Source organism: Ambystoma mexicanum, chromosome 14 (genome assembly GCF_040938575.1).
Source record: "Ambystoma mexicanum isolate Mex_15411 chromosome 14, UKY_AmexF1_1, whole genome shotgun sequence".
In the NCBI taxonomy this organism is placed as follows: domain Eukaryota; kingdom Metazoa; phylum Chordata; class Amphibia; order Caudata; family Ambystomatidae; genus Ambystoma; species Ambystoma mexicanum.
The window spans coordinates 636,896,467-636,924,174 of NC_090940.1; the positions used below are offsets into that span (position 1 = coordinate 636,896,467).

General features: G+C 47.9%; 1 protein-coding gene across 5 annotated transcripts in view; it reads left to right on the plus strand.

The window, feature by feature from the left end:
- MARK3 (microtubule affinity regulating kinase 3) overlaps positions 1-27,708 on the plus strand; it is a 606,883-nt gene that overhangs the window by 538,756 nt on the left and 40,419 nt on the right. For 4 of the 5 annotated variants that reach the window (XM_069638126.1, XM_069638125.1, XM_069638123.1 and 1 more), the window contains exon 15: positions 2,849-3,106. In XM_069638126.1, coding sequence (XP_069494227.1) covers positions 2,849-3,106 — 258 coding nt within the window. Of the gene's footprint in view, positions 1-2,848; positions 3,107-4,269; positions 4,542-27,708 lie in introns of those variants that run through there. The other variant, XM_069638127.1, reaches the window with a different exon arrangement.

The following is a 27,708-nucleotide window of genomic DNA, read 5'->3' on the forward strand; positions in this document are numbered from 1 at the left end:
GCAGTGGTTTATTTTTCTACTGTTTTGCAGACTGAACCATCAGCTGCAGTGTAGCACCCATGGGTGACTATTTTGTCAAAATGGCCCTGTTCGTCTTTTTTTCGCCATTTCTTTTTTGTGGGGTCTTTCTTGTGTTTTACTCTGCATGCCAAACCAGGTTTAACCAGTTTGTTCATTTTACCTTTGGCGGGCTTCAGGACTGAAACCCGGCTGTGGCTCCAGTGTGTTTGGCAGGAAGCAAGGGAGGTGCCTGAAACTGTCGTTAGTCTCCTTGGTTACCTGAACTTTTTGCTTTACTAGTGGATTATTTGTCCTTATACTTCTGTGAGTGGGAACCTTTTACTACACTCACAATCTTTTACTCTTTTTTTATGGGTGTCATTTTTTAGACTATCCTCTTTGACAACGTTTTGGCAATATGTGCCTGTTTCTGGGTTGCTCTAGGGGCTCACCTTTTAATTTTGTCTGGCTAAAGTTGAGAGAACTACAGTTCCCAAGGGTAGAAAGGTAATTTGGATCCCTTTTACATTTTTTTGGGAGAAACCAGCACACCCCACCTTTATGCCACCTTTATGTGGAGTGCTGAGGAGATGCAATGTATCCCCTTTCACACTAAAACAATTGTTACAGGGACAAGCTTGTCTTCAATGGCTGGTGGCAGTGATGCTTTTTTACTAATTCAGTGCATATTTACTGCGGGCTGTGTTCACAGCTGCAGTAAAGGCACCCAAGGGTGCTCCTTTTACTAGAATGGCCCCTGTCTGGTTGTTTTTGCCATTTTAGTGTTTTTTGTCCTCCTTCCCCTGACATCCAGGGCAGGGAATGCCTTTGATATTGATCTTCGGCGGGTGTCCCCTGGGCTCCCCGCCCAGGCTCCAGTCTCTGTGAGGGCAGGAAGCGAGGGAGGAGTCCAAATGTCCACAGCCCTTTGTCTTCCTCCTTGCCTGAATGGGGAGTAAACCCTGTGGGGGAGGGGGGGGGGTTAAGCTCTCCCAATTGGACAACTAGACTGCCCCTTGTAAAATGCAGGGAGAGCATGCAGAAGTAGCACTGCAATTCCTTTCAAATACTGCAGACTTTGAAGCTGAAGACCTGTCTACCGGTGGAACCAAAACTGAAGAGGGTGAAGGAAAAGCGGCTGAGACGATTTCCAGCGACCGGAGAGCCTACTCTGTAACCTGAGCCTGCTGTAGCCCTTTCAAGCGACCTGGGGACTCCCAAAACGACAAACCTGACCCAGAGCCTGGTGAGACTCACTAGACTCGAATACCTGCATTCTGAGCCATTCCATGCCGCACTGCAACATTGTGGGGCTGCAATACCCTGGGAACCCAAGCCATTGTGCGGTGCAGTCTTCCGAATTCCGAAATTTTGCTGAAACTTTGTGGGAATCCTGTTGGGTCTCCAGAGACACAAAGTCCGAAAAGTCCCCTCAGTAGAGTGCTGGACCTTTGTAACGATGAAAATCCGATCTGCAGTCCTGTTGGGGAGCTGCGACCCGAAGAGCAGAGGGAAGATCCATACTCGACGTCTTCTGCTCTGTACCCTGCGAAGAGCCATCCGAAGTGTCCCTGAATTGTCCTGTGGCTGACCAGCTGTGATTTTGGGCTGCTTATGCCATTCCTCGTTGAGGTCTGGAGTTTGGGGGGATCCTAAGCTTGTCCTACAATACTTACCTTGCCGAAATTTGAGTCCTAGCGTCCAGGGTACCTGAGATAGGAGGCAAAGTCTGACCGCGACAAGCAAGTACCTTTTGCGTCGCCGAGCTGCAGTGGCCATTTTCTGAACAGCTCACCCGAGTCAAGTCCTGAGAGGGGTCCTGCATCGTGTTTTTGTGCATTCTTCATCCGAGAGTCCTTGCACCAGCGATGGGCCCCAGAACTGAGGCTGGCGGCGGGAAAAGCCACTTCAGACCTTCTGTTGACCTGCCAAGCCCTGGGAAGAATCAGTGTATGAGGGTAAGTTACAGAGGAAGACATTTGAAGTTGGTGTTAATTCTATGTGGACCTGTAGTACATTAACTAATCTGCACTTTCTTTTACAGGAGTTTTATTTGTATTATTCCTTACTCTAGTGACTGTATATATAAGCTATTAGTGTTTTGTGATACTTCTACCAGTTTTCATAGTGATATTTGGCCATAAATATTTTCATGTATACTGTCTGTGTAATTTGTGATTCCCATTGTATGTACTTGTTGTGGACCCTTGTCACAGTCTAGGCTGGCCTTCTATACATCTGCCCACCAGGCCAGAGTATAGAGAATAAGTACTAACTGTTAATTGATTTCTTGTCTGATTGTCACTGCATGTCTGACAGGGTCTACTACCATTGAATTACTGGAAGTAATCTAAAAGTAACTTGTTTTGCGCACCCTGAATTAGGGTTTTCGGTTCTAAATGTGTATTCAGTCTGACTTGCTTAGAAATACTGTTATTCTGAACAAGGTCTATGCTTTGGTCTGTGTACCTTGAGCATTATTATTTTTTCACTGTGCTTATGATTCTGTGACAAAGTACTTACCCACCAAGATTTACCTTGGCCTATTTGTATTTTTAATAAAACCTTATATTTTATAATACATCTGGGTGTAAGTGTTTCTTTTAAACCATCTGTATGCTACAGGTTCTTTGTACTTTCCTACTTTCCTCTCCCTCCTAAGAAAAGCCTAGCTACTCTGTCAAAACTTCTAAATACTCAGGTGGTACAGCCTTCTACCAAGAGTGGAGTTTTGTACTGTCTCAGTTGTATGGTTTTACTAAGCCCTTAGTTTGACTTCAGAAAAACTGTCCTAACACTAGTGTTTCTTTGTGTATTGTGTACATTCACTTGACTTTTTTCTTTAAAGCACTGTTCCCGATCAAAGAACTTCAGTTGCGTCCACCCACAGCATAAGCAGCTCAACAACACCTGATCGTATTCGCTTCCTGAGAGGCACTGGCATTCGTAGCACTTTCCATGGGCAATCGAGAGAGCGACGTACTGCAACCTACAATGGACCACCTGCATCACCCAGCCTATCACATGAAGCCACACCTCTTTCACAGACTCGAAGTAGAGCATCTGCCAATCTTTTTAGTAAATTAACTTCAAAATTAACAAGGAGGTAAGTTTTGTTTTAGGAATTTAATAGCCACAAGAATACTAACTTGCACTAACATTTAAATGGATAGATGTCTTTATAAGAGGAATGCAATCCATAAACCGCACAACTTGCTTGCAGTTTGTATGGTTCAAACTTTTCTGACATTTAACCATGCCAGGTTTTTGAAATGTTCTGATTAAGTATGTTAACTTTCAGAAATGTTAAATTCTTAGTTTAAATTTCATAAATGTTATTTAATTCTACTTCAACTGCACAGCAGCACATGTCAAACCATTACTAAAATGAAGTGCCTTGAATTAATAGCTTGTATTTCTGGTTTAGAATTCATCAACGAAAGACACCCCCCCCCCCCATGTTTTCTTTTTTGTTTTTTGCAACATGGAACTCTAAATCAAATTTTAATATGTCCCTTGAGCGGTTGTCTACCAGAGTACAGTTGTCTGATTGGGGCAATCCTAGCTCAAGGTGAGGTAGCCCTTTCAGTATTACTTTTCAAAATTTTAGCCACAGGGGCTTTTTGTTTGGGGGTACATAACGCATAACATTTCTCCATTTAAGGAATTGTCTTTGGGCATTGAAGTGGTTAATATAGAAATGTAAACCATTTTGATTTTTGAGCTCTTTGTAAGCATTGTGCAGAATACTTGTTTACATTAATTGTACATGTACAGTTTTTTACATCATCTGGCCTATTAGTGCCCACAAACTGTATAGACGTGTTGACCTATGTAATCAAACTTTGCTTTTCAAAGCTAACATTTTAAAATGGTGTATTTGGAAGGATTTCTATAAAACACAAATCTTTTCCGTCTGACAGAGGTGCGAGTGCTGCCAACTAAGCAGTTCAGGCATTGTAATGTATCCTTGTAAACCTGTTTCACTGTTGTAGAATAGATCCTTATCCTTTAATGGGAAGGGGCATGACATGATATGGGTGATGCTTGAGTGGGTTAGTCTCCTGCTTGTTGTTGGCTCTTCCCTTCACCTCTAGATTAGATCTGTGGTAGTCGGCTGTTTGTCTGATTTGTTAGCATGGTGTGTGTAATAAGTTGGATTCTCATTAGTGGTAGACTCTAGTTTAATGGTTGAAGGTGTGTAACTGGGGAACCAATGTTACGTTTTCTCACTTGCCTATTTTGGAAACTGTTCTAATTATTCTTTAGAAGCTTCCACGTTGGTTGCCACTATCAAAGAACGTCTTTGGCTCTACTACTCAACAGGCTTCTCTTCAGTCTCATTTTGCTGCCAATAAGAACACATCAATTGCCAAATAACTCTTTGATACATCGCCAGGCACCAAAGGGCCTTGTTTAATGTTTGTTAATGCACATCTTTGAGGCGCAGAGGAAATGTATACATGAAAGAATAACTTAAGTTTTATGATGGATTATATAGTCTATTAATTGTAATTGCATATTCAGCAGTCTGTGCAGTAAAGCCTACCTCACAAAAGAGAAGTCCTTTAGCATATCCTGATAGTCAAAGGGGTCTCTTGAGGGGTAGCTAACAAAGCATCAGACTTGCTGCTCTTGGGAATATGTCAAGTAACACCACAAGAGAACATCTGGATGGATAAAATCTGTGTCTCTGATAAGCAGTGTTTGGGTCCCCAACCAATGAGAAGTAGCCTAAATGTGAGTGACGCACCATTCGGTCTCCAAATTGCAGCCCTTGAAACCGACCACTTGGTCAACAGTGGCATCTAATACCGACTCAAGACAACTTGGAAATTCACTGGACTACATTTACAACGTGCACAAGTCCCTCTGGTTTTCTGATAGTTCAGCTCAACTGTGTAAACAATTTGTTCTCTTGAGCGGTCCCGTGGTTATAACTTTCAAGCCTTTACCTGTTTTTGAATGTCCGTGCCATCATTCAGTTCTTGCTATCAATCTTTTTTGTTCCTTCCTTTCTTTAAGATCTTCAACACTTCTTTGAGATGCTTTGACTTCTGTTCAATACTATCCCAAGTCTGACAACTTTCCTCCGAGCTCTTGCCTCATTACACTTTAAGCTTCCATCACCCTTTCCAGGTTCTAGGATCCTCTCCCATGTAAATACCATTTGCATATGTTTACTTTGTGGTTATGTAAGTGCCTTACCTGTAGGTAAAATGTCATTCTTTAATGGTGTTCATATCTTTACTTTCTGTGGATGATTCAATTTGCACTGCTCGTACACCTTATTCAAGGTTTGTAATGTGTTTTATTTTATAAATATTTGTACAGAGGTTTATTATGAAAAAAGGATAGTCACTCCGTTTGTATTTGATGTAATTGGATCCTAATATCTGTAAACCATGACTATGTATATGCTACAGAAATACCCAATAAAGTGTTGGGGTGATATTTTTTTTATATTCTGAAAAGAGTGCATCTGGTGTGGTTTCTGAACCCTGTCGTGCTGTAATTTTAATACTGAGCCATACATCTTGAAGAGCCGTAATCTGGCTGGGCCAGAAGCTGTTGGGCTCCCATATAGGTGTCTGTTTTTAGTATTGAGATAATGCTTATTTAACGGTGAGACTATGCAATGTGCAGTTAAATTACTTTCTGAATTTCATTATTGTAACTGGATTAATAAAAATATGAATAAATAATCTGCTTGTGTGCAATCCTTAGATTACAAATGCAACACTAGTATTTGGGGGTGATGCTTTATTTGGAATGGATAGTCCTGTTTTTAACAGTCTTTGTCCATTTTAGTCCTCACATTTGTGTCCTGTAATGGAAGAGGTTAACAAATGTTTGCAGTTGAACCAATCCATTCCTGTTCTAACCCATGCAATGGGCAGTGCCACCGTAGAGTAACTCAAAGACTAGAAATGCAAATGAACATCTACCAAATGTGCGCCGATGCTGCACAGTAAAGATTTCTCATTTTTCAAAACGTCTATGCAGATTCTGCCCACTTGTACTAACTAACATGACTGATTTTCTGAAATCCTATCATTGTAAATCTGAATAACTGACAAAGGGAACTTGCATGAGTTTTAAGACCATGCAAAATATAGCAGGAGATGGGTCCTTGTGATGCCATTTGGGAAGATTGTCCTTTTTCTGCTTATTGGGCTCGTTCTGAATTTCCAGACCTATCTCTGCTCTTAAGTTTTTCCTGACCCTTTTTGTCAAGTGAGGTGCTTTTTCCACCCAACTTTCCACTGTAACCCACTTGTTCTAGCACGAAAGGCTACCAGAACATGAGTCCCTGTCCCCTAGTTTTTTTCCTCTAGAGGTTTTATTTTTTTGGTCCATTTGGAATAGTGGTACTGTATTTGTATATGTTTGTACTGATGCACTATGGCTCACATTTATTTTTACCGCACGGGTGACGTCTGGACATTACAATGGCCAGCCTAATTTAAGCCCAGTCTCTTCAGACCACTCACTTGGTTGGCAATCTTCTTCCTGTGCAGGGCAGGCAATAGCCATATCGGGTTTTATCTTCCTAATCCTAATTGGTGTCTCCCAATTATGACCTAGTGACTTTCGTTAAGAAAAGCACTGCCTTTACACTGAACACGACTTCTGAAGAGGGGCAGAAGATAATCATTTTTGGGTCACTGCACCCCAATTATCCACTGCAATTTAGTTCACTTAAAACGCTAATGGACAGGCTTGTCCCCCCACTAGTAGTGGTCCACATTCAAATGGGATAAGTGCAGGGGTTCCTGATTCCAACCACTTTTTGTTGCCCGATACCAGAAAAGGGGGGGGGGTGGCCAGTCCTCAGCCGGAGGAACGGAGCATAGAACAAAGTAAAAGTGCTTCGGTGCAGAGCTCTAGACCATCTGGGTAGAGCCTGTTTGGAAACCAACAAAGTTTGAGCGGCTTGTGGCAGAAAGGGCCACGTTGCCAGGATATGTTAATCTAAAAGTGGAATGGAAGTGTCCCAAACAGTCAACTTAACCCTGTAGCTTACCAAGAGGCAGTAGACTGCCCCTCGGATTGGGGAGCAGCCATGTACGATGAGACTGACTACAATGCACCAAAAGACCGCATTTAGATTGCAGGTTTTCACATTGATGTCTGCTTCGATTCAGGTTCAGAGATGGAGAGCTCCTATATGAAGGAAAACTCCTTCACCAGGCAGGCAAACTTAAGCTGTCGACATCCAAACTGAATGCTACTTGTGGTATCATTGGGCACTTTAACACCCACAATGGAGTAGAAGGGCCAGAGTGCCCTGTGCAGAATTTGTTGTGAAGAGGGATGCTGCACTGCTAGGATGGTGACATCCAGCTGCTCTCCACTTGAGGCTGGATGCTGGGGGGACCGGTTCTGCCACTGTTTAACTTTACTTTCAAACCATTTTTGCAAGTATCAAGTTTACTTTAAACGGAGACTGATCTACCGTATTGAGCCGTATACTTACAAATTACTCAACATCGAGCCTATTCACATTCAGAGAACTAAGAAGCAAGACCAGTGATCTGCTCAGCCGGTCAGAAGCATGTCTGTTGCTCCAATTTACATCTGAGGCACTAACACCGAATTGGACGTCTACATGTCTTAATGTTCACGTCCAGCAGGGGTCTGCAATCTGTAGTTCTACAGATGTTTTGGGCTGTGACTTCTGCGATCCCTCCAGCGCTAACTATGGTCAGTGGCAGTTGAAGTCTAAAACATCTGAGGAGCCAAATGTTGCAGACCCCTGCTGTATAGTGTGCATCTGAGGGTCCCACTTAATATGAACAATACACAAGGCTATCGTCGCAAACTATCGATGTTAATATGTTCTTGACTGGTATATGGAAGGAAACATTCGTAAGGCTTTATTCATCCACGCATAAATATCTTTATGCAGTGGGTGTTCTCTGAATACATTGTTTGTACTGTATCCATTGGCACCCTACTCGCCTCCTAAGAGTTGTCCTTGACTGCCCAGGCAGATTTACCACTAGGGGAGTCAGGTGGACAGTAAGGTATGCTTGTTGCCTGTTAGGTCAGAATTGGTGTAGTAACACTGTGCAAGACTACACAACATTTATCTGCTTGGAATTGGGTAACCCAACTTTTGGTGTAGGCTGTGAAGAGGGGTAAATGTGAGCTGTAGCAATGGAAATCGTATTTACAAGTAACACTTTACACTCAAGGTTTCAGTTAATAGTTATTTAACATCAATTTTTAAATGCACATTCTTTAAAAAGGGCAATGTATGTAGCAATCAAATATACTTTTCAGGATCAGCACTAGTTAATGGATACTCTTTGGAAATGCTCTTTCTCCAGCATGGGGTCTGGCATGGATTCACATGCTCATGAATATTCCCCGTCGTCAGGCTGGGAATCCTCGGTAAAGAAAAAACCAGTATCAGTTTTGTTTCTGATCTGTCTTTCGTAGTAATAACCAATCACTGATCTCTGTCATACTGACCACAGCCAATGACTGCCCTCTACCTAAGCCCCGCCTCTGGCAGCCATCTTCAGATTTTTACCGCACGTTCATGTGTTGGGATCCTCGTGCTATTGCTCTCGAGCGTTAGTGCTATTTTTTCACGTTTTTTCTCAAAAAACTTCCTTTTTTCGGTCAAAAGAGCCTCAAGCTCCACCGACTCTCTATCCGATCAACGGGGACCTGTGTCGGATTCGTCTGCGCCCCTCAAGGGTGAAGATTTCGTCGAGCTACGCTTTTGGAGGACTCCAGAAGTTTCTCAGGCCCGGTCATGGCCCAGGAGAAGGGAAGCTCGGCGCCCGGAAAGCTGTTCAGGGTCTGCCCTGGATGCCAGCTGCAGAACGTCTTCAAGGAGGACGAACACTCTTTTTGTCTCTACTGCCTACATGAGGACAAGACGCACGTGGAGAAGGACTGTGCGTTTTGCGGCAACATGTCGGAGCGGACCATGAAGGACCGCCATCAACGTCTCGCCAACTGGCTGGAAGGGAAGAGCCCGTCCGGCGAGAAGAAGAAATCCGAGCGGTCTTCTAAGACCTTTGAGGACGCCCCGGCGACGGGGGTCCAACATAAGGCCAAGCACCGCGAGTCCGCTGGCACCGGGAGCGCCGAACGGTCGGGCTCTACGGGCGCCAGGCAGGGCGCACCCTCCCCGGCACCATCAACCACGAGCCAACGCTCTGGGTCGGGTAAGAAGAAGGCCGAGCACCCGGCGAAGCTCCTGGAGAGGCCCCGGTCGAGCTCGAAGGCGGAGGGGGAGCGAGGCGGTGTCCCCCCCCTCAAGGATAAGGCGGTGAGCGCACCTAAGGTGGTAAAGGCCTTAATCCATCCGGCCAAGCCCTCTATCGAAACTGTCGCGGCAGCCCTGGCTCAGCCTGTGCAGGCTACACCAGTGGTGGCGACCTCGGGGCTCAGAGTCTCCCTACCACCTCGGAGGGAGTCCTCTTTTGTGCCCATCGATAGGACCCCCGTGAAATCCCCCGAGGGGAAGAGAAAGGGGGGCAGGGTGTCGTCGTAGATTCGGCCTCAACCTCGGAGGAGGAACTGGTCGAGGTCTTAAGCCACGGCCTCTGCGTGGAAGAAGACCGACCCGTCGGGATGGATCCCGACGCAGGTGACGACATCGCCGAGGGTACCGACGGGGCCCCTGTTCGCCCGTCGGATTCCCCTCTGCCAGCGCCGCGAGACAACTCGGCGGCCATTTTGTTGGCTATACAGTCCTTATGCTCAGAGATAAGTACGAGACTACCGTTGCCGACGGAGGAACCTCTCCCGTCTGGGGACCCAGAACCGGGACCTTCTGGTGTTCCCCCTACTAAGAAAAGAAGGATCCACCCTCCACCTCCTTTTCAGCCGTCGCGCCCCGTCCAGCCCTCCTCCCCGTCCACCCGAGGGGATGATACGGGGACTGACACGGCAGCGACGGGTACAGACGACGAGGTATACGACGAGGATGTACCGTCGTCGCCTCCCACCAGGGCTTCTCCGCCCGACGAGATTGGATCGTTCCACTCCATGATCACCAGGGCATCCGAGCTTTTCCAACTCTGCCCTGAGGAGAAGAAGGAAGGTTTCCTTTATCAGCGGCGCGAGGCCAAGAGGAAGACGGTCCTCTCAGTGCCTCTATTGGACGACATTTGGGATGAGGGCCTCACCCTCCTCAAGAACCCTTCCACGACGCCAGCTAGAAGAGACCGGTACGAGAAGAAGTACCGGGTCCCGGACACTGCCCCCCTGTGCCTCTGGGCGCAGCCTACCCCGGACTCCGTCGTCTCCGCGGCGGCCAGGAAGAAAGCGGGGGGGGTGCGGCCTCCACATCGACTTCCCCACCGGACGGTGAGGGAAAGAAATTGGACGCTATGGGACGCAGTCATCTCGTCGGCAGCGACGACGATTAAAGCGGCCAACGCCTTGGCTATCGTGGCCCGCTACGACAGGGAGCTCTGGTACAAACTGTCTCCCCTGCTGGACTTCCTGCCGGACGACAAGAGGACAGAGGCCCTGGAGATCCTGCAGGAAGGTGAGGTGGCTTCTGACCACGCCATTACCGTTGCGACGGACATCGCCGACACTGGGTTCCGCCAGTTGGGCAACGGCGTTTGCCTTAGGCGGCATGGATGGCTCAAGGCTACGGACTTCAGTCAAGACGTTCAGACCAGAGTCCTGGACATGCCCTTCGATGGGAACAACCTGTTTGGGAAAACAGTGGACGATTCCCTTCAGGCCATTAAAGCGGACACTGAGACGGCCCGGGCCCTGGGAGTTCTGCAACAACGACGGACGCCCTTTCGGAGCAGCGGAGGTAAGGGCGCCTCCAAAGGTTCCGGCGGCGGTTTCTCCACCTACCGTCAAGCGGCCCGCTCGTCGTCTCAGGAGGCCTACAGAGGACGAGGCAAGTCTGGCGGACCCCGCCGTCGTCGCCAAGGAGGTCAAGGCGGCAAAGCCTCGTCGAAGCAGGATTGAACTGGCCGTGGGGTCGGGCCCCCACCGAAGCACCCCGGTGGGAGACCGGCTGGCGAGCTTCGTCAGCGTGTGGGAGTCCATCTCCACCGACCGTTGGGTGCTGGACGCCTTGGCCCGGGGCCACGCGCTCGAGTTCCAGAGACGGTGTCCGCGCGTCCCCCCCGTGGCCAGGAAAGAACTTCACGTCCCTCAACTTCTCCTGGAGGTAAAAGCGATGCTCAGGAAGGGCGCCATCGAACTCGTCCCAAAGAGGCTTCGGGGCTCCGGAGTTTACTCGAGATACTTCCTCGTGAAGAAGAAGACGGGAGGATGGCGCCCCATCCTGGACCTGCGACGTCTGAACAAGTTCATCAAGGCGCAGAAGTTCCGGATGGTCACCCTCCAGCACGTCCTGGGTCAGCTGGAGGAAGGAGACTTCCTGTCGTCGTTGGATTTGGAGGATGCCTACTTCCATATTCCCATTCTAAGGGGGCACCGAAAATTCCTCAGGTTTGTGGTCCAAGGGCGTCATTACCAGTTCAAAGCCCTCCCCTTCGGACTACGGTCGGCACCCAGGGTATTCACCAAGTGCCTCGCACCGGTGGCGGCGCAGCTGTGCCGCGAGGGGGTCCACGTCTACCCCTACCTGGACGACTGGCTCATCCGAGCCAAGACGAAGGAGCTTGCCGTGGTTCACACGGCAAGGACCGTCCAACTTCTCACGGACCTGGGATTCTCCGTGAACTACGCCAAATCCCACCTGGTACCCGCGCAAGACGCTCTGTTTCTGGGAGCGAGGCTCAACACAGTGTCCCTTCTGGCCTCCCCGTCGGAGGAGAGGACCAGGACCATCCTGGGCAAGGTGCAGCGGATGTTGGTGGCCGACGCGGCCAAGGTGAGGTCCATCAAGTCCCTCCTCGGAATGTTGTCTTCCTGCATCTACCTCATTCCCATGTGCAGGCTCCGGATGTGCCCGTTGCAGGAGTTCCTGGACGCGCGCTGGATCCAAACGACGGGCAGCTTCGAGGAAAGGATCACACTCGACGAGAGTTTCCGACGAGCGATCCGGTGGTGGGGCACCCGCGCGCATCTGACGGCGGGCATGGACTTCAGACCCCAGCCCACCAGGAGACAGTGACCACGGATGCCTCCCTGGAAGGGTGGGGAGCGCACACCGAAAATCTGCACGCAAGAGGCCTTTGGCTCCCGACTGAGAAATCCCTACATATCAACGTCCTGGTGCTCCGTGCAGTGTTTTGGGCCCTCGGGTCCTTCCTTCCGTCCCTCAAGGGCAAGGTGGTGAGGATCTTCACCGACAACACCACCATCATGTTTTACATCAGGAAACAGGGCGGAACCAGGTCCCCAGCACTGTCCAAGGAGGCGCAGGACCTGTGGCATTGGGCCGTCGCCCAAAGGATATTTCTGGTGCCGTTTCATCTGGCAGGGATAAACACCATCGCCGACTCACTCAGCAGGGAGCTGCGCTCGTGCCACGAGTGGGAGCTACGGCAGGATCTAGTGGATCGCCTCTTCCGACGGTGGGGCACACCCCAGATCGACCTGTTCGCGACGGCGACGAACTCCAAGTGCCGGAGGTTCCCCAGGCGAGGAGCATGGGCGATGCTTTCTCGTTCCCCTGGGAGGGCCTGTTCCTCTACGCGTTCCCTCCTTTGCCACTGCTAATCCGGCTCGTCAACCAGCTCAAGAGGTCACGGTGCAGGATGATCCTCGTCGCACCTGCGTGGCCGAGGCAGATATGGTTCCCGGACCTTCTGGACTTGTCAGCGTCCCCGCCAATCAAGCTGCCGGTGGACGCGGATCTACTCTCCAGGGAAGGGGGCGTCATCCTCCACCACGACCCGAAATCGCTGAACTTGCAGGCCTGGCTCCTGCAGCGCTAGAGTTTGGAGGATACGACATACCGGCCGACTGCAGAGAGGTTCTTGCAAAGGCAAGGGCGTCCTCGACTCTTAAATGCTACGGACACAAATGGAAGAGGTTCTCTGTCTGGTGCCGCGCACAGAAGATTAACCCTCTATGGATTACGGCCCCCCCAAGTACTGCCGTACCTGCTGACGCTGGCCAAAGCTGGACTGGCACATGCGTCCATCAAGATTCATCTTGCTGCGATCTCCCGATACACCAGAACCACGGGGCGGACGTCCTTGTGGTCTCATCGTCTGGTGAAAGAGTTCATGAAGGGACTGTTCAGATCGTTCCCGCCGGTGAAGGCTCCGGCCCCGGCGTGGGAGCTCAACGTGGTGCTGACCAAGCTCATGGGACCTCAGTTCGAGCCTCTGCACTCAGCTCCGTTGAAATTCCTGTCGTGGAAAACAGCGTTTCTTGTGGCCATCACCTCCGCACGACGAGTGGGAGAGATCCAGGCCCTTTCCTGCAAGGCCGTGTACTTGACTTTTCACGCAACGAGGGTAGTGCTCAGGACGCACCCCTCCTTCATGCCCAAGGTACCGTCGGACTTCCATCTCAACGAACCCTTGGTGTTGCCTGTGTTCTTCCCGTCGCCTTCGTCGCCGGCTGAGAGGACTTTAGCGCTCTAGCCACATCCAGCGAGTGCAAAGTTCTACGTGGACCGCACAAAGTGTTTTCGGAAGACGTCACGACTCTTTGTGAACTTTGGACCTGTCAATCGGGGGAAGGCTCTCTCGAAGGTTTCCATTTCCAGATGGCTCTCCGGCTGTATCCTGTACTGTCACCGGTTGGCAAACCGACCGCTGCCTGGCCGTCCGAGAGCCCATTCCACCAAAGCGATCGCAGCTACCACGGCGTTCCTATCTGGTGTGGCCCTGCTGGACATATGCAGGGCTGCTACGTGGAGGTCGACGCACACCTTCACGAAATTCTACTGCGTCGACCGGGATTCCAGGGAGGAGTCCAGGGTCGGCCAAGCAGTGCTGCGCAACCTGTTCGCCTGAGGTGAGCCTGTTGAGGAGGTACGATGCTTAATGTTGAGTTTGATGTAATGCTTAATGTTGAGCCTTTGCCACCTCCCGTGGTTGTGCATGTGTGTACTGCTATGTATTCTTTATTCATGAGCATGTGAATCCATGCCAGACCCCATGCTGGAGAAGGAACAAGTTACTTACCTGTAACTGTTGTTCTCCAGCATGGGTCTGGCATGGATTCACATGCGAACCCTCCCGCCTACCCCTCTGCGGCTCTTCACTTGGTCATACTGCCACTTCACGTGCTTCCAAATCTGAAGATGGCTGCCAGAGGCGGGGCTTAGGTAGAGGGCAGTCATTGGCTGTGGTCAGTATGACACAGAGATCAGTGATTGGTTATTACTACGAAAGACAGATCAGAAACGAAACTGATACTGGTTTTTTCTTTACCGAGGATTCCCAGCCTGACGACGGGGAATATTCATGAGCATGTGAATCCATGCCAGACCCATGCTGGAGAACAACAGTTACAGGTAAGTAACTTGTTCCTTACACAATTCTGACTCCTGCAGGTGCCTTCATTCACAAGGACAGTAATGGCATTTATATATCACTAGTTATACTTTGTAGATTCTGAGGTTGCAGAAAGGAGGGAAAAAGGTTAAACAGGTTCTCAGTATAGGTGAGGATAATTAAATCTTCCAATGCGATCTAGACAAGCCTTTCCCAGCAATAACTGTCTTAAACAAGTTACCACCTATGAGGGACAGAAATATCAAAGTCATAGACTAGAAGAGTCTGCAGGGAGCCAGGCCAGCCAAGTCAATTGGAACAGTCTACGGAGCTGAGGCATATCTTAGTCTTGCACACAGAGTTTTGTAGAAATCACGTGTAGGGTCACACTGTAAAGCCTGTGAAAGAGCTGGAATCCACTCTCAAAAGCAGCCAATGCATATGTTATTTGGCATTTATATAGCGCTCTATATATTATTGTTATGATCTCAAAGCGCTGGTAGGTTGAACGCCCTCGGGAACCGTAGTCTGTCAGTGAGAGATGGTGTGTGGGTGCACCAGTTATGTGTGCAGCTGATGTGATTGTCGGATGGTACCTGCATCCTAGCGTTGAGTGTGGTGGTTAAGATATCAGTGGAATGTGTGCAGTCTGGTGGGTGGACGCCCAGACTGGGTTCTGACTGAGTTAGGCCTGGAAGATGCTTATGTCAGCAATAAGCCCGGTTGTCACGGGATAGCTGCGTTTTATTAGGGCGATGAGGTGTTCATGGGGTAGTGTTCGTATGTGAACAGCTAGGCCGAATTTTTCAGTGGTATAGCTGTGTTCTAATTGTGTGATGGTGTATAGTAGAGAGTAGGCGTAGTGATGTGATATGATGGTTCATCTTAAAGCGCCTGAGACCAGGTAGGTGAACAGGAAGGCAGGGGTACACAGTGACACACGGTGACGGAGGGCTGGGCTTACAGCGACAGGAGGGGCGGCAGTGCGATATATAGCGACATCATGGTTAGAACAGGAAAGCAGGATACAGTGACACACAGGCACAGTGGGCACCCAGCAACATCATGGGGACTAGAGGGTAGGGCAATACAGTGGGATACACAGCAACATCATGGGGGCAGGGTACACACCGACACACTGGCAGAGTGGCATAAATCGACAGAGGGCTGAACTGAGAAGAGCACAACCAAAAAGACAATGAGGTAAGTAACCCAAGTCTAAATGGTACCTCTGGTTTGAAGAAGTGGTTCAGCTGGATTCTGTCCTTCTGCGGGGTTGCAGACCATGGGTTCCTGAGCCTTATTCGCGAGGACAAGAGGGAGGCTGTCTGGAGGGCTCCTGCAGCAACAATTTGGAGGTTGTCTGCGTGAATGGTCCCTTTTCGCATCAGCAGAACTTTGCCGTTTCAGCGCTCACGTAAACGGCACCACTGCGGATTCCGGATACCGGTTGGGCTTCCTTCACTCCTTGGATCCTGCACTGTGGTGAGGGGACTTGAGCTCTGGTCGTCCTGCTTCTGGGGAGGAGGGGTTCTTTGGAGACTCCTGGAACTTCTGGCTGGATTTCAGACGTTGCACTTGACTACAGGTTTCTCGACTCCTGGCACTCGGTTCCTGCAGCAACAAAGAAGTACAGCCAATCAGGGAAGATGGTCCAGTGGAGTTCATCTCTGGGTTAGTTGGCCCCACTAACCCAAGGGAAGAAGTCATCCCTTCCGGAGCTTCTGTTGTCGATTTGGAAGAAGGAGTTTCAGCACAGCAGCAGGGCTTCAACGGCAAGTCAAAGGTCCAGGAGGATGCAGCAAGCTTCGTTCATGGTTTCTTTGGGTGTTTCTCCCAGTGGTTGACTCGGTCTCTAGTCCCAAAACCCTTGCCTTTTTAAGCAGATTTCTCCCATTCATGCACACCCTAGGCTGTCAAACAGCAGGGTGGCTGTCTTGAAAGGCCAGCCAGCCTATCTGGACTGGTTGCATGTATGCACTCCTAGAGACAAAGGACAGGGGAGTTTCGGGAACCTCCCTCACATCCTGCCTTCCCAGACACAATGGAGCCAGAGGCTGGCTTTGGGGCTGAAGGCAGCCAAAGACAAAACTAACAAAGGGCTCAAACATGGCTCAACGCACAGAGTAAAACCCATGAAAGACCTCACAAACAGAAAATGGCGAAAAAAGACGACCGGGACCATTGCTATGCTGCAATCGAGGATTCAGCCTGCGTTAGAAAAGCACAATGGTAGGAACATTAAAGCACTGCCACCAGCGATTTAAAGTACTGAGGGTAACGTTCAAAATGTTACATGAGAATGTTGGATAAGGGCATACTAGGTAACCCCCCAGCAGTGCACATAAGGTAGTGTGCTGGTCCTTCCAAGAGAAAAGCTAAGTAAAGTCAATTTCACTTTACTGTTCTTGGTAGCAGTCCACACAAGAAAAGGTATTTAAACCTTATGAGAAATCTAAAGGATTTCTCTGTGACACTGCAATGAAGGTGCTCTGTCACCATACAAAAAGTAGATGCTTATGCAGTTTGTCAGACCTAAAAAGAGGAAACTCATAATCCAAATCAGGTCGAAACAAATGGTGAGAAAAAGGTCTCTCACTCCAGGGTTAAAATGAAAAGCCATGAAGTCCTGCAAAAGAGCTGGGGGTCTCTAAGGAGGGAGGAATTAAGCACTAAAATGAAAATTCTCCCTAACATTGCCCAACTTGTTTCATTACCCTCCCACCTAAAGAATTTGTGCAAGCAGGCTGGCCACCCGACACATCATGCAGCTTAATTTTGTTAGTCGGAGGCTGAAATCTCATACAAAGTTTTCCTTCCAAAGGTCTCCCTCAGTTATTGTTGGTATTGGTAGAAATTACTGAAAAAAAGTTTTACCTATACAAAAAGGTCATAAATGCTTGACACCAAAGGTTTGAACACCAAAAGTTCAAACCTTTGGTGGCATGCATTTAAAGAAAAAAACATTCTGGGGGTGTCCCCGCAGCACCCCGCTCACTACACTGTACAGTATAGTGAGCGGGATGTTGTGGGGTACACCCCTGCAGCACTCCTGGGAAAAGGAAAAAAAAACAGTATAGTGAGCCAGGGTTGCAGGGGGAACCACCACAGCTGCCCGCAAAAAAAGAAAGGGACTCTGTGGTGCCAGTTCCCGTTCACAAAAGTGAAAGGGAACTGGCGCAAGGTAAGTAGGGTGTGTGTGGGGGGGTGTATTGTGGTTAGGGGTGTGGTTTTTGTAGTGTTTTTAATGTTTGCATGGGAAATGTATGAACATTTTGTGTTCGTGCATTTCCCATGCAATCTTTTCAGTCGCGGTAAAAGAAGCTGCGGTCGGATCACACAGATCCGTTGTTGTTTACTGATGCCTCACTCATAGGCTGAGACACTCAAATTCGCCATGTGACAACCCAAGAGACCTGGTTGGGAAGAGTAGACCTTGCCAAATGGGCAATAGATTAGAACACTCCACATAGCTCTGAATTTTCATCTGTCCATAAAGTCGACTTCATTCTTGATTTAAACGGATATCACAATAAGTTGCCTGAACGAGCACCAGGACCATGATCGGGGATACTTTGATCGCCTGCTCTGGCTCCTTGCCGTAAACTTATCAATCTGAGGTAAATCTTCCTACAATACAAAATGCCTAAACAGATGCTCTGAGAACATAATTTAAGATGGCAACAAATGCAAGTTCTCTTGGAAAAATTGGGAATTCCACAAATTGGATCTTTTGCCAAGGCAGAAAACGCAAATTATTGACTTTGCCTCAATGTTCCCAGATCCGGCATCCATCAGGAATGCACTTGATCAACTGTTTGGACAGTTTTTAGTATGGGTCTGATCGTTCCTCTTCTGTCTCAGGTGGTACTGAAATTAAAGTATTCTGAGGTGAATCGGATCTGATTGCCCCTGCTTCACAGCACCAAGATCCACACATTGTTGAGACAATCTACAAACCAGATCTATTTAGAATTTGTGAACCATCCGCTCCCCATGCTGAACTTGCCAGCATGGCTTCAGACTACTTGACCTATGGATTTTTGAGTTTCTAGGAGGGTGCTTGATGGCTTGTTTTAGGGGGTTCTGCTGTCCCGTTTTATGGAAGCTCTGACCTTTCTTGCTTTTCCTCGTGGCTTTTCTGGATATCTGACTATTTTATCAGAGGCTTCTACCTGCCAAAAATCACACTACCCTGTTTTTGGGGTGTAGGCTAGTGGCAGCTGGAATTAAGTTATGGTTTCACCCAGGGTGCAGCTAGTTTTACCACATTAGTAGCCCAATGTACCATTATAGTAGCCATTGGGTTATTAAAGTCCTTTGAGTCCTACTGCCAGCCCTCTTGTTTTGGGATCCCTTTGTTTGTGAGATCGCAAGTTGGGCCTTAGAATGGCTGTTGTGCACAAATGTGTAGGGGTTTGGACTGGTTTTGACTGTTCCTCTGCCCCGAAAACTCCCAATACACAAACTGTGCAGGTGGACCAAAGTGTTTGCTCGTTTTTAGATACAACCTGATAAACTGGCTGACAAAGAGTTTGCATCGGCCAGCTTTGTGATTGTTGGACTGGCTTTGGCCGCCTATGAGTGACAATATAGATGTCATTTCTCAAGTTTGATTCTTAACTGAAATGCTGGAGGGTTTTTCAGCGAAGCTGGGCTTCTAGATTTTACGAGCCGGTTCAGCCATACCTGCTTAGTTCTGGTTCAGTTGCCTCTTCCTCCGGCTTCTTTTTTTCGCTGCAGAACATCCTTCTTGCCAAGTCCTTTGAGTCTGGCACTGGGAGTACTTGAGCCTGGATTCTGTACTCCTGGATTTTTCCTCACATTGTCCATCAAGAGTTGCCCATGTCCTGGATTGGTTGGGTGATACAGGCCTCCTCCTTTGCGGTTCACCTTTTAAACCCCCCTGCTTCCTTTCTCGTCGACTGTAATCTGACCTGCTTATGAAATGCTTTCAGGGGGTCGTCTCTGACCTGCTCTAAGGGCTGGTTGCTTCTTTTCCTGCCCCTGTGGGCTTGAAAAGACACCTGCCTTTTCCTCGAACTGTGACACTGCTGATTGGATTTGTCCTGTTATAATCCTACGGTAACATCCTGCAGTTTTGCAACTCTTCTACATTGGACTTTTAAAGGCACTCTCCTGAACATTGGAATTTTTCTACAAAAGGCTAGCATTGTAGCATGTGCTCAATTTATTACATATTTAATTGCTTTAAATGACTGCTTTGTACTTGTGATCTCTCTCCTCCCTCTCCGGAAGCTGCCGAGCATTATTGTTTTTCGAAACTCGAAAAGGGGCGTTGAACTAGGGCGTGCCACTAATACTATCCCTAGTGTGACGTCCACTGTACCCATGATCCCTCATGGGTTTTAGGACCCTCAGATTGTTATTTCCGCCATACTGTCAGATGCATATTGCGGAGTTCCCTCGACTATAGCCATTATCAGAAATGTAATATTACAAAACATCCCCGTTTCTTTCCACACTACGCTGAAGTTCCACGTCAAGGGAACCAGCCGTCTGGACTACACGACAGACTCTCGGCCTCCGAAGGCCTCTGGCCCTGCACAAGTAGGAAGAGTGGGGGGTGGTCATACAACTTTTCCCACTTTATTTCCTACACATACCTGCCCGCTGCCAATTTGTAACACATGGAGATTACTCCTTTAAAATTCCAAAACACTCAAGGACCGCTCAACGAAGCGCTGGGCCCACTACACCAGGCAGCTAGAGGCCATAGACATCGAGGGATCGTTAAGCGATGGCAGCAACGTCACTGTATCGGACGGCCAGGGCAGAGGGGTGACTTCAGACACCCATGCAGAAGCCCCTGACCTCGGAGGACTGGCCAACAATCTGAGCGCTCGGCAACGGAAGGCACCGAAAGAACGGTCCGACGATTGTATCCTCTGGGCGTTCTCGTTCGCCACATGACAAATGCCGACCATGGTTGGAAAGGGTGCCACTCCCAATAGTCCTAGAGGCTCCTTCGTCAGATGACTCCGACCTCTATGCTCCCAAGTCAAAGCGCGTAGCGTCTACTCCTGAGATTCAGCAACCTCCATCTGACTCGACGCAAAGCGTCTAAGACCACCTCCGAACTTCAGTGCGAGGTGGCGAAACCCTCTGAAACCCCTAAAACCTCCAGAAAACATTCCTCTAGTCACAGGAAGGGGGAGAAACAACACAAACCTGCAGAACACGATAAGGACAAACATAAGGCTCCTAAAGAAATTGGGAAGTCCAAAGTCACTGACACTACCCCAAAGAGTAAAATTGTCCCTCCCACTCCTCAGGATGAGGTACCAGAACAGGAGAGGTTTATTCCCAGTTCCAGGGAATGGAACACAACTGATAGGGTGATGAGAAGAATGTCATTTATGGCAGACTTCTATGAGAAAGACCCAAACTATTTTCTTAGTTATGCTAACACCCCCGCTACATCTGCCCCTTCGGGTTCTAAAGACTCTCAGCCCCCTGTTAAAAGACTCCACTCTGAGGTTCTCAGTTTGGTCACAGACCCTTTGGTGGTTGAATCTTACCACACTGAATCATACTGTGAGGAGACAGAACCACAAATGGTAGATGGCCCGACAGGGGGTCTCTTATTAAGGGGATGACGAGGGCCAGGAGGATGAGGCTGAAGCCTACAATCTTGACTCCCCAATTCCTAAGGACCCCCTCCCCCCGTTGCATGACTCACCAATTGATAATCAACCACTTCTCAATGAGGTACTGTCCAAAGCAGCAGCCCATTTTCAGATACACACAGGGTGTCCAACAAGATAGGGATTTCGCAGAAGAAATCCTAGGTGACAAGAGCCATTACCCAAGCCATCCTGATATTAAAATCAGTCCAGCATAGAATTGATACCTCGGTGGTAACCCCAAATCGTACTTGTGCAGTGAATCCACGAGTGGAAACATTATTCTGAGCCGCACCCTCCGATTCCCATGTACATGAGGGGTCAATTAAAACCGGACTCCCTGGTGGTAACCACCAGAAAGATAGCCGGTACACCACTTTCTTCTTCAGAAGCTCCTCCCGATAAGAAGAGCAAAAGAATATATGCTCTGGGTAGGAAAGTTGCCTCCACGTCAGCCTATCAGGAACGTATTGCTAACAGTACCACGCTTTTAGCAAGCTAGAACTGTCACCAATGGGAACAAGTAGCTGCTCTAGTAGCCTCTGCACCTGAACCACTAAAGAGCCAGTTGGCCCAACTTGCAGCAGACGGAAGGTCCGTATCTGGATGCATCCTTAAAGCAAACTTTGATGCAGCAGATAATGCTGGAAGACTGATAGCCGAAGGCACAGTAATAAAACGCCACGCTTGGCTAAAGCAGTCGGGGTTCAAACCCGAGACCCAAGCCATGCTTATAGACATGCCAGTATAGCCGAACGTTCTATTCGGTAAAGCAGTGGAGGAGGCACTAAAGACTGCTAAAGAGGAGTACGAGACCCTAAAATCTCTCGGTCAACTCGCAAATAAATCCTCAGGTCAGAGGGGAAATTATAATATCTGTCCCTTTTTCGCGGTCAAGGCTCCCTGAGGGGTTCCAGCTACTACCAAAATCAAGGAACCTCATGGGGCAACAATCAGTTCCAGACATCACAGGGATTCACCAGAGGCCAGCACAGGGGCCGTAGTAGGGATAGAGGCAGCACCGCCAGAGGTGCTATGCCACCTAGTAAACAGTGATGTTCCGCTGCGGGTCCCCTCCCATGCATCCCCAGCAGGGGGGCGCATTTCCACCTTCACCCACGCATGGGAGGGGCTCACTTCGGACAGGTGGTTGCTGGGCAGTGTCTGCAGGATACTGTATAGAACTATTAGCGCGCCCCCACAACCATCTTCCAAGACAGAAGGTACTTGTTGGGGCACCAGAAAATCCTTCTCGAGGAAATCGCCACTCTACTTGCAAAGGACACCATAGAACTCGTCCCGGGCAACCAGGTAAACGGGGGTATGTATTCAACCTACTCCCTTGTTCCAAAAAAAGATTTAACAATGTGCCCACTTTTAGATTTGAGCCCTGCAAATGAGTATGTCAAGCCACACAAATTCTGCATGATTACACTCCAGAGGTAATCCCCCCCCCCCCTACTAAAAAAGGATTACATGGCAAGATTGGATATGAAAGATGCCTATATCATATTTCCATGTTCCCAGCGCACAGACGATTCTTGCGTTTCAAGATAAACTACCAGTTCAAGGTGCTGCCCTTTGGTATAGCCTCGGCTCCAAGAATATTCACCAAGGTACTGGCGGTGGTGGCAGCCCACCTACGCAGGGAGGCAATCACAGTGTACCCTTACCTGGACGACTGGCTCATCACAGGGGAAACCCCCTTAATTTGCAGACTAAATATTCAAAGAACAATCAACCTCTTCCAATCGGGCTTCTCAATCAACGAGAAAAAAATCAAGCCTGGTGCCTAGCACCTCCAAATCAGTTCCTAGGAGCTCTCCTAAAAGCACAAGAGGGCTTGGCCTTTCCATCCGAGGAAAGAATTTGGAACATGTTGCTGCAAATTTCTCAGTCCGGTAGCCAAATAAGGGTGCGCAAAGAGATGTGTTTGCTGGGCATGATAGCATCTTGCATTTACCTGGTTCCCCATGCGCGCCGGCGACCCATGAAGGAATCGTTGGCGAAACAGTGGTCTCAGGCAAGTGGTCAGTGGGACGATCTAGAGGTCGTTTCACCAACACTAGTACAAAGTCTTCGCTGGTGGACAAGAGAATCTTACGAAGGGGAAACCCTTCTACGATCCAGACGCCTCCCTGGCAGGGTGGGGAGCTCACCACCTTCACCACACAGCTCAGGGTCTCTGGTCTCTCACAGTGGCTCAGAATCACATCAATCTGCTAGAACTTCGGGCAGTCTTCAGAGCGCTCCGGGCATTCGAACCCCTCCTATCCAACCTGTCAGTGCAGATCCTAACAGACAGCACGACGGCAATGTTTTACTTAAACAAGCAAGGGGGCACTCGTTCGCCAAATCTGTCCAAGCTTGTCCAGAAAATTTGGAAATAGGTACTCAGACGGATCATTTACCTGTCATCCCAACATGTTCCGGGGGATATCAATTCACTAGCGGACGCTTTGAGCAGAGATCCCTTCCCAGAGGAACACGAATGCCGACTACACGAAGTCGTAGATGCCAACTACACGAAGTCGTAGAAGATCTCTTCTCAGTGGGGTTTCCCCACTATAGACCTATTCGCCACAGGCGAAAACAGTGCCCAGACTTTGCATCCAGGTTCCATCAGGCTCCTATGTGGGCGAGACAACCATGGTTTCCACACCTACACAAGCTGGCGGTGTGCGACCCCATCAAGCTCCCAGGCTGGTACAATCTACTCTCCCAGCACAAAGGACAAACAGTGCATCCTCAGCCCAACTCGAACTTGGCAGTATGGCTGCTGAAGTCGGAGTTTGGCCATCTCAATTTACCCCAGAGATGTATGGACATCTTGAGTCTAGAAAACCTAACACAAGGCACTGTTACTTTAATAAGTGGAAAAGATTCGTTATTTGGTGCCAGAATAAACAAACCCAATTGATTGTACTCCTTCCAATATTGTCTCCAATATGCTCCACCTATTGGAGAGTTAGTATTTAATTCACTCAAGGTACACCTGGCGGCGCTGTCAGCCTACACCACCTCCCATAACCAGGTGTCATGGTGGAAAGTACCAGTGGTGAAGGCCTTTATGGAAGGGGTAAAGAGACTCCACCCTCCAATTTCTAACCCACCACCAGGTTGGGACCGTAATGTGGTGCTTGCCAAACTCATGGAACCTCCTTTTGAACCCATGCATAAAGCTAATCTCAAACACAGGACTTATAAAAATGCCTTCTCAGTAGCCATTACATCCATAAGAAGGGTCAGTGAAATTCAGGCTCTGTCAGTGCAGGATCCTTTTACTGTTCATAAGGATAAACTGGTTTCACACTCACCCTAGGTTTTCACCTAAATTCATTTCAAAATTCCATGTTAACCAGTCCATTGAGCTACCAGCCTTCTTCCAAGAACCCAAGAGCTCTGCTGTTGTGAGGAGAGCAGTCCTCTACTACGTGGGCAAGACCAGACCACTAAGAAAGACAGATCAACTGTTCATCTCCATAGCTCCTGGCAGAGAGGGAGATCGTGTCTCTAAGAATGCCATCTCTAAATGGATAGTCAGATGTATCCAACTGTGCTACTCCCTTTCAGATAAAACACTGCTTTTCATGCCGAGGGCCCACTCTACAAGTTACTGGGGCCACTCTGGATTTCATTGCAAATGTACCCCTTGACACCATTTGCAAAGCAGCTACATGGAGCTCTATTCACACCTTTACTCAGCACTACTGTATTGTCACTCATTCCAAGACACTCAAGTGGGACAAGCGGTTCTAAGACATTTGTTCGCTCATGACCCTTCTCACATCCCACCTCCTAACATTGCTCGCTAATCTATGCACAGCATGTGATCTAAGCAGATTCCACAAGCCTCAGAAGGGATACATTATTCATTGTAATCGTATTTCTGATGCTTGTATCTGCTTAGATTCACATGCGTCCGCCCTTCCTCCCCTCTGAGAGAAGGCGCATGGATGCTTGTAGTCTTATCTATCTTATCTGCTTGGATACACTGTACTCGCGCTACTCCTCATGCTACCTCATGTCAGAAAGAAATGCAATCTGAGGTTCCAACATGCGTGAGGGATCGTGGGTACAGTGGACGTCACACTAGGGATAGTATTACTGGCATGCCCTAGTTCGCCCCTTTTTGAGTTTCGAGGGGAAAAAAAACGAATACTCTGCAGCTTCCACTAGATGTCGTGTCGGCCTATGCACATGTGAATCTAAGCAGATACAAGCATTCAGGTGTGGTATTGGATGGCTAGGCCTATTCCGACTTTTTGGTGGACCTATGGGTATTGTTAAAGTGTTCTCAATCTAGCATATTGTTTACAAGTGTTTCTAGGTACAGAGTTTGTTATAGGTCCTGATTCTATGTAAATGCCCTTTTACTGTTGTGAAGGGCTCCCCTTTTCTCCCCTCTCCTTAGCATTATAGGTAGTGTTTACCACCACGTAAGATTCGCAAAGGGTCTTGTGGCCCTCCACTACTTCTATACATATTGTGCCTTACTTTTTTATTAAGGTGTATAATGTAAACCTGTGTACTGTCTTCTGGGTTATCTGTGTGGGACTCACTGTACATATCCACCTACCTTCTTTGTGTGAAGCCTGTCTGCTCTGCCGTAGCTACTGGTAAAGAGTTTGGCCATCTTGTGGTTGGATCCCTGTATAAGTTTTGGTTTGATGGCGTCACCCTTCACCTGGCTCTAGCCTTAAAATGAGCAAGAATAATAGTCTATTAGATCTCATATGTATTTGATGGAAGAGGTTCTACTTTTTATTGCTTTGAATTCTTGTCAAGAAGGAACAGATGACCTAACCTGTATCTGAATAAACGTGCCCTTCAGTTTCTCTTCATATGTTTACTGTATCTGCCATTAGTCTACATGAAGTACACCACATTGAATAAATAGTATTTTCTTTGGGAGGTAATTCTCCCCTCTGGGAGCTTAATATTGTGGCCAGCATACGAGAGCAAGGGCTTTTGAGTCCATGAAAAAACCTCCTTAATCGGTCATGAAAGGAAGACGATTATAATGGCCTTCATTTCTGCAAGCAAAGTTGCCCAATAAAGACTATTTGCCCCTGTGCCATTAACTGTTTGCAAATATAAGACCACATCTCCTCCATGCACTTTGGAAAATGAACCACAAAGAAATTGTCTTGTTACAACAAAGTTCTTTTAATCCTGCCGAAGTCCTTACGCCCTTGAAGCGTCTATTTGGACGTAACTAAAGACCTTGGAAAATCTTCACATTTATTTGGAACTTTGAAGCTATTCTCACGATTTTCCCAGCCTGCAAGCAATGAATTGCTAGATGGTTCGTCTTTGATACCAGGAAGCGAATGGTCTCCTTTCGGGCAGACCCAGAACTCGCACCACTAAGTGGCTAGTGCTGCTCTTCTGAAGAGCGCCCCTACTGCAGAGATTTGCATAGCAGAATCCTGCAAGTCTGTCTACACTTGTGACAGCCAGTCCTTTCTAGTTGATGCTAGGCAGACGCTCTGGTCAGCCAGGCTCTTGAGAAATCCGAGTAATGTATTCAGATATTCCAAAAACCTTACGTAATTTCATATGAAAGATATTTCCATGGCACACATTCTTTGTCCTCTTATGGCTTTCCACCCTTCTTTTAAGAAATTAACTTGCTGTGTTTTTTACTGTTTGGAAATCAGTAAAGAACTAGTGATAAAGGGAAGTTGCTTGTATTCCTAGTTCTCCGTAACCAGGTTGTAAATCAATAGCAGTCAGTTGCCCCATACATCTCAAAAAAATTCCTTTCCGTTCCAGTAGCCGCCAGCACCATGCAAAGCGAGTTACCTCTGTAGATCTGTATATGGCCGCCGATGTTGGCTGATAGTTATCCGTTATTCTTATGGTGTAGGAATTGTTTTTAAAACATTCATATTCCTTTGAAGGTCAAACAATTGTGAAAAACAGTAATCCCGATAGGCAATATTTCTTGAGTTTAAAATGTATTAAACCAATATCTGATATGTTCCACATAGTTGGAGAAAGGTTTTATGAAGTTGGTAATGATCTTGCGATTAACTAAGATTGCGAGTAACTTGTTCACATTCATTTCATGTGAAATGATGCCTTTCGTACAGGCCCAGCTTTAGCACTGGATATATTTAAGTAGCACAATGGCTACCTGTTGCGGTCATGCTACCTGACCATATGGTGTTATGCACGTAGTGTCGTTAATGACCTAAGCTTTTTAGCTCCCGACTAAACTTCAACCAGTGTCATTTGTATTTGGTTTATTTTCCCAGCTGCTGGTTTTCTTTCCACAATTACATACAATGCTCAAACGAGGTGAATTGTCTGTGTAATTGTCTGTGTGCTTTGTTATAAAGCATGTGGGCCTCCATCCTAGCTGTGGGGGGCTCCACTTAAGTGGAGATGAAAGGGACTGGATATTGGGGTGAGGGAAGTGGGTTAATAGAAGTTGTCTCGCACAGGCTAGCTTCAAGCAATTGACCCTTCATAGTGCGCCAAAGGATTAATGGTAATCTGAACAAGGCTTGAAAATGTATGTTGGATACGCAGGAGCTAAAAGCAGCTCCTGGGTATCCAGCATTAACTAGTGACAAGGAGCTACCACTGGGGAACGAGGAGCTAGTACATAGCGTGCCACAACTCGAACTTCCACGTAATATAGAAACCCATTTTGTCCATTTATGGCACTTTGTTTTAAATATCGTAAATGT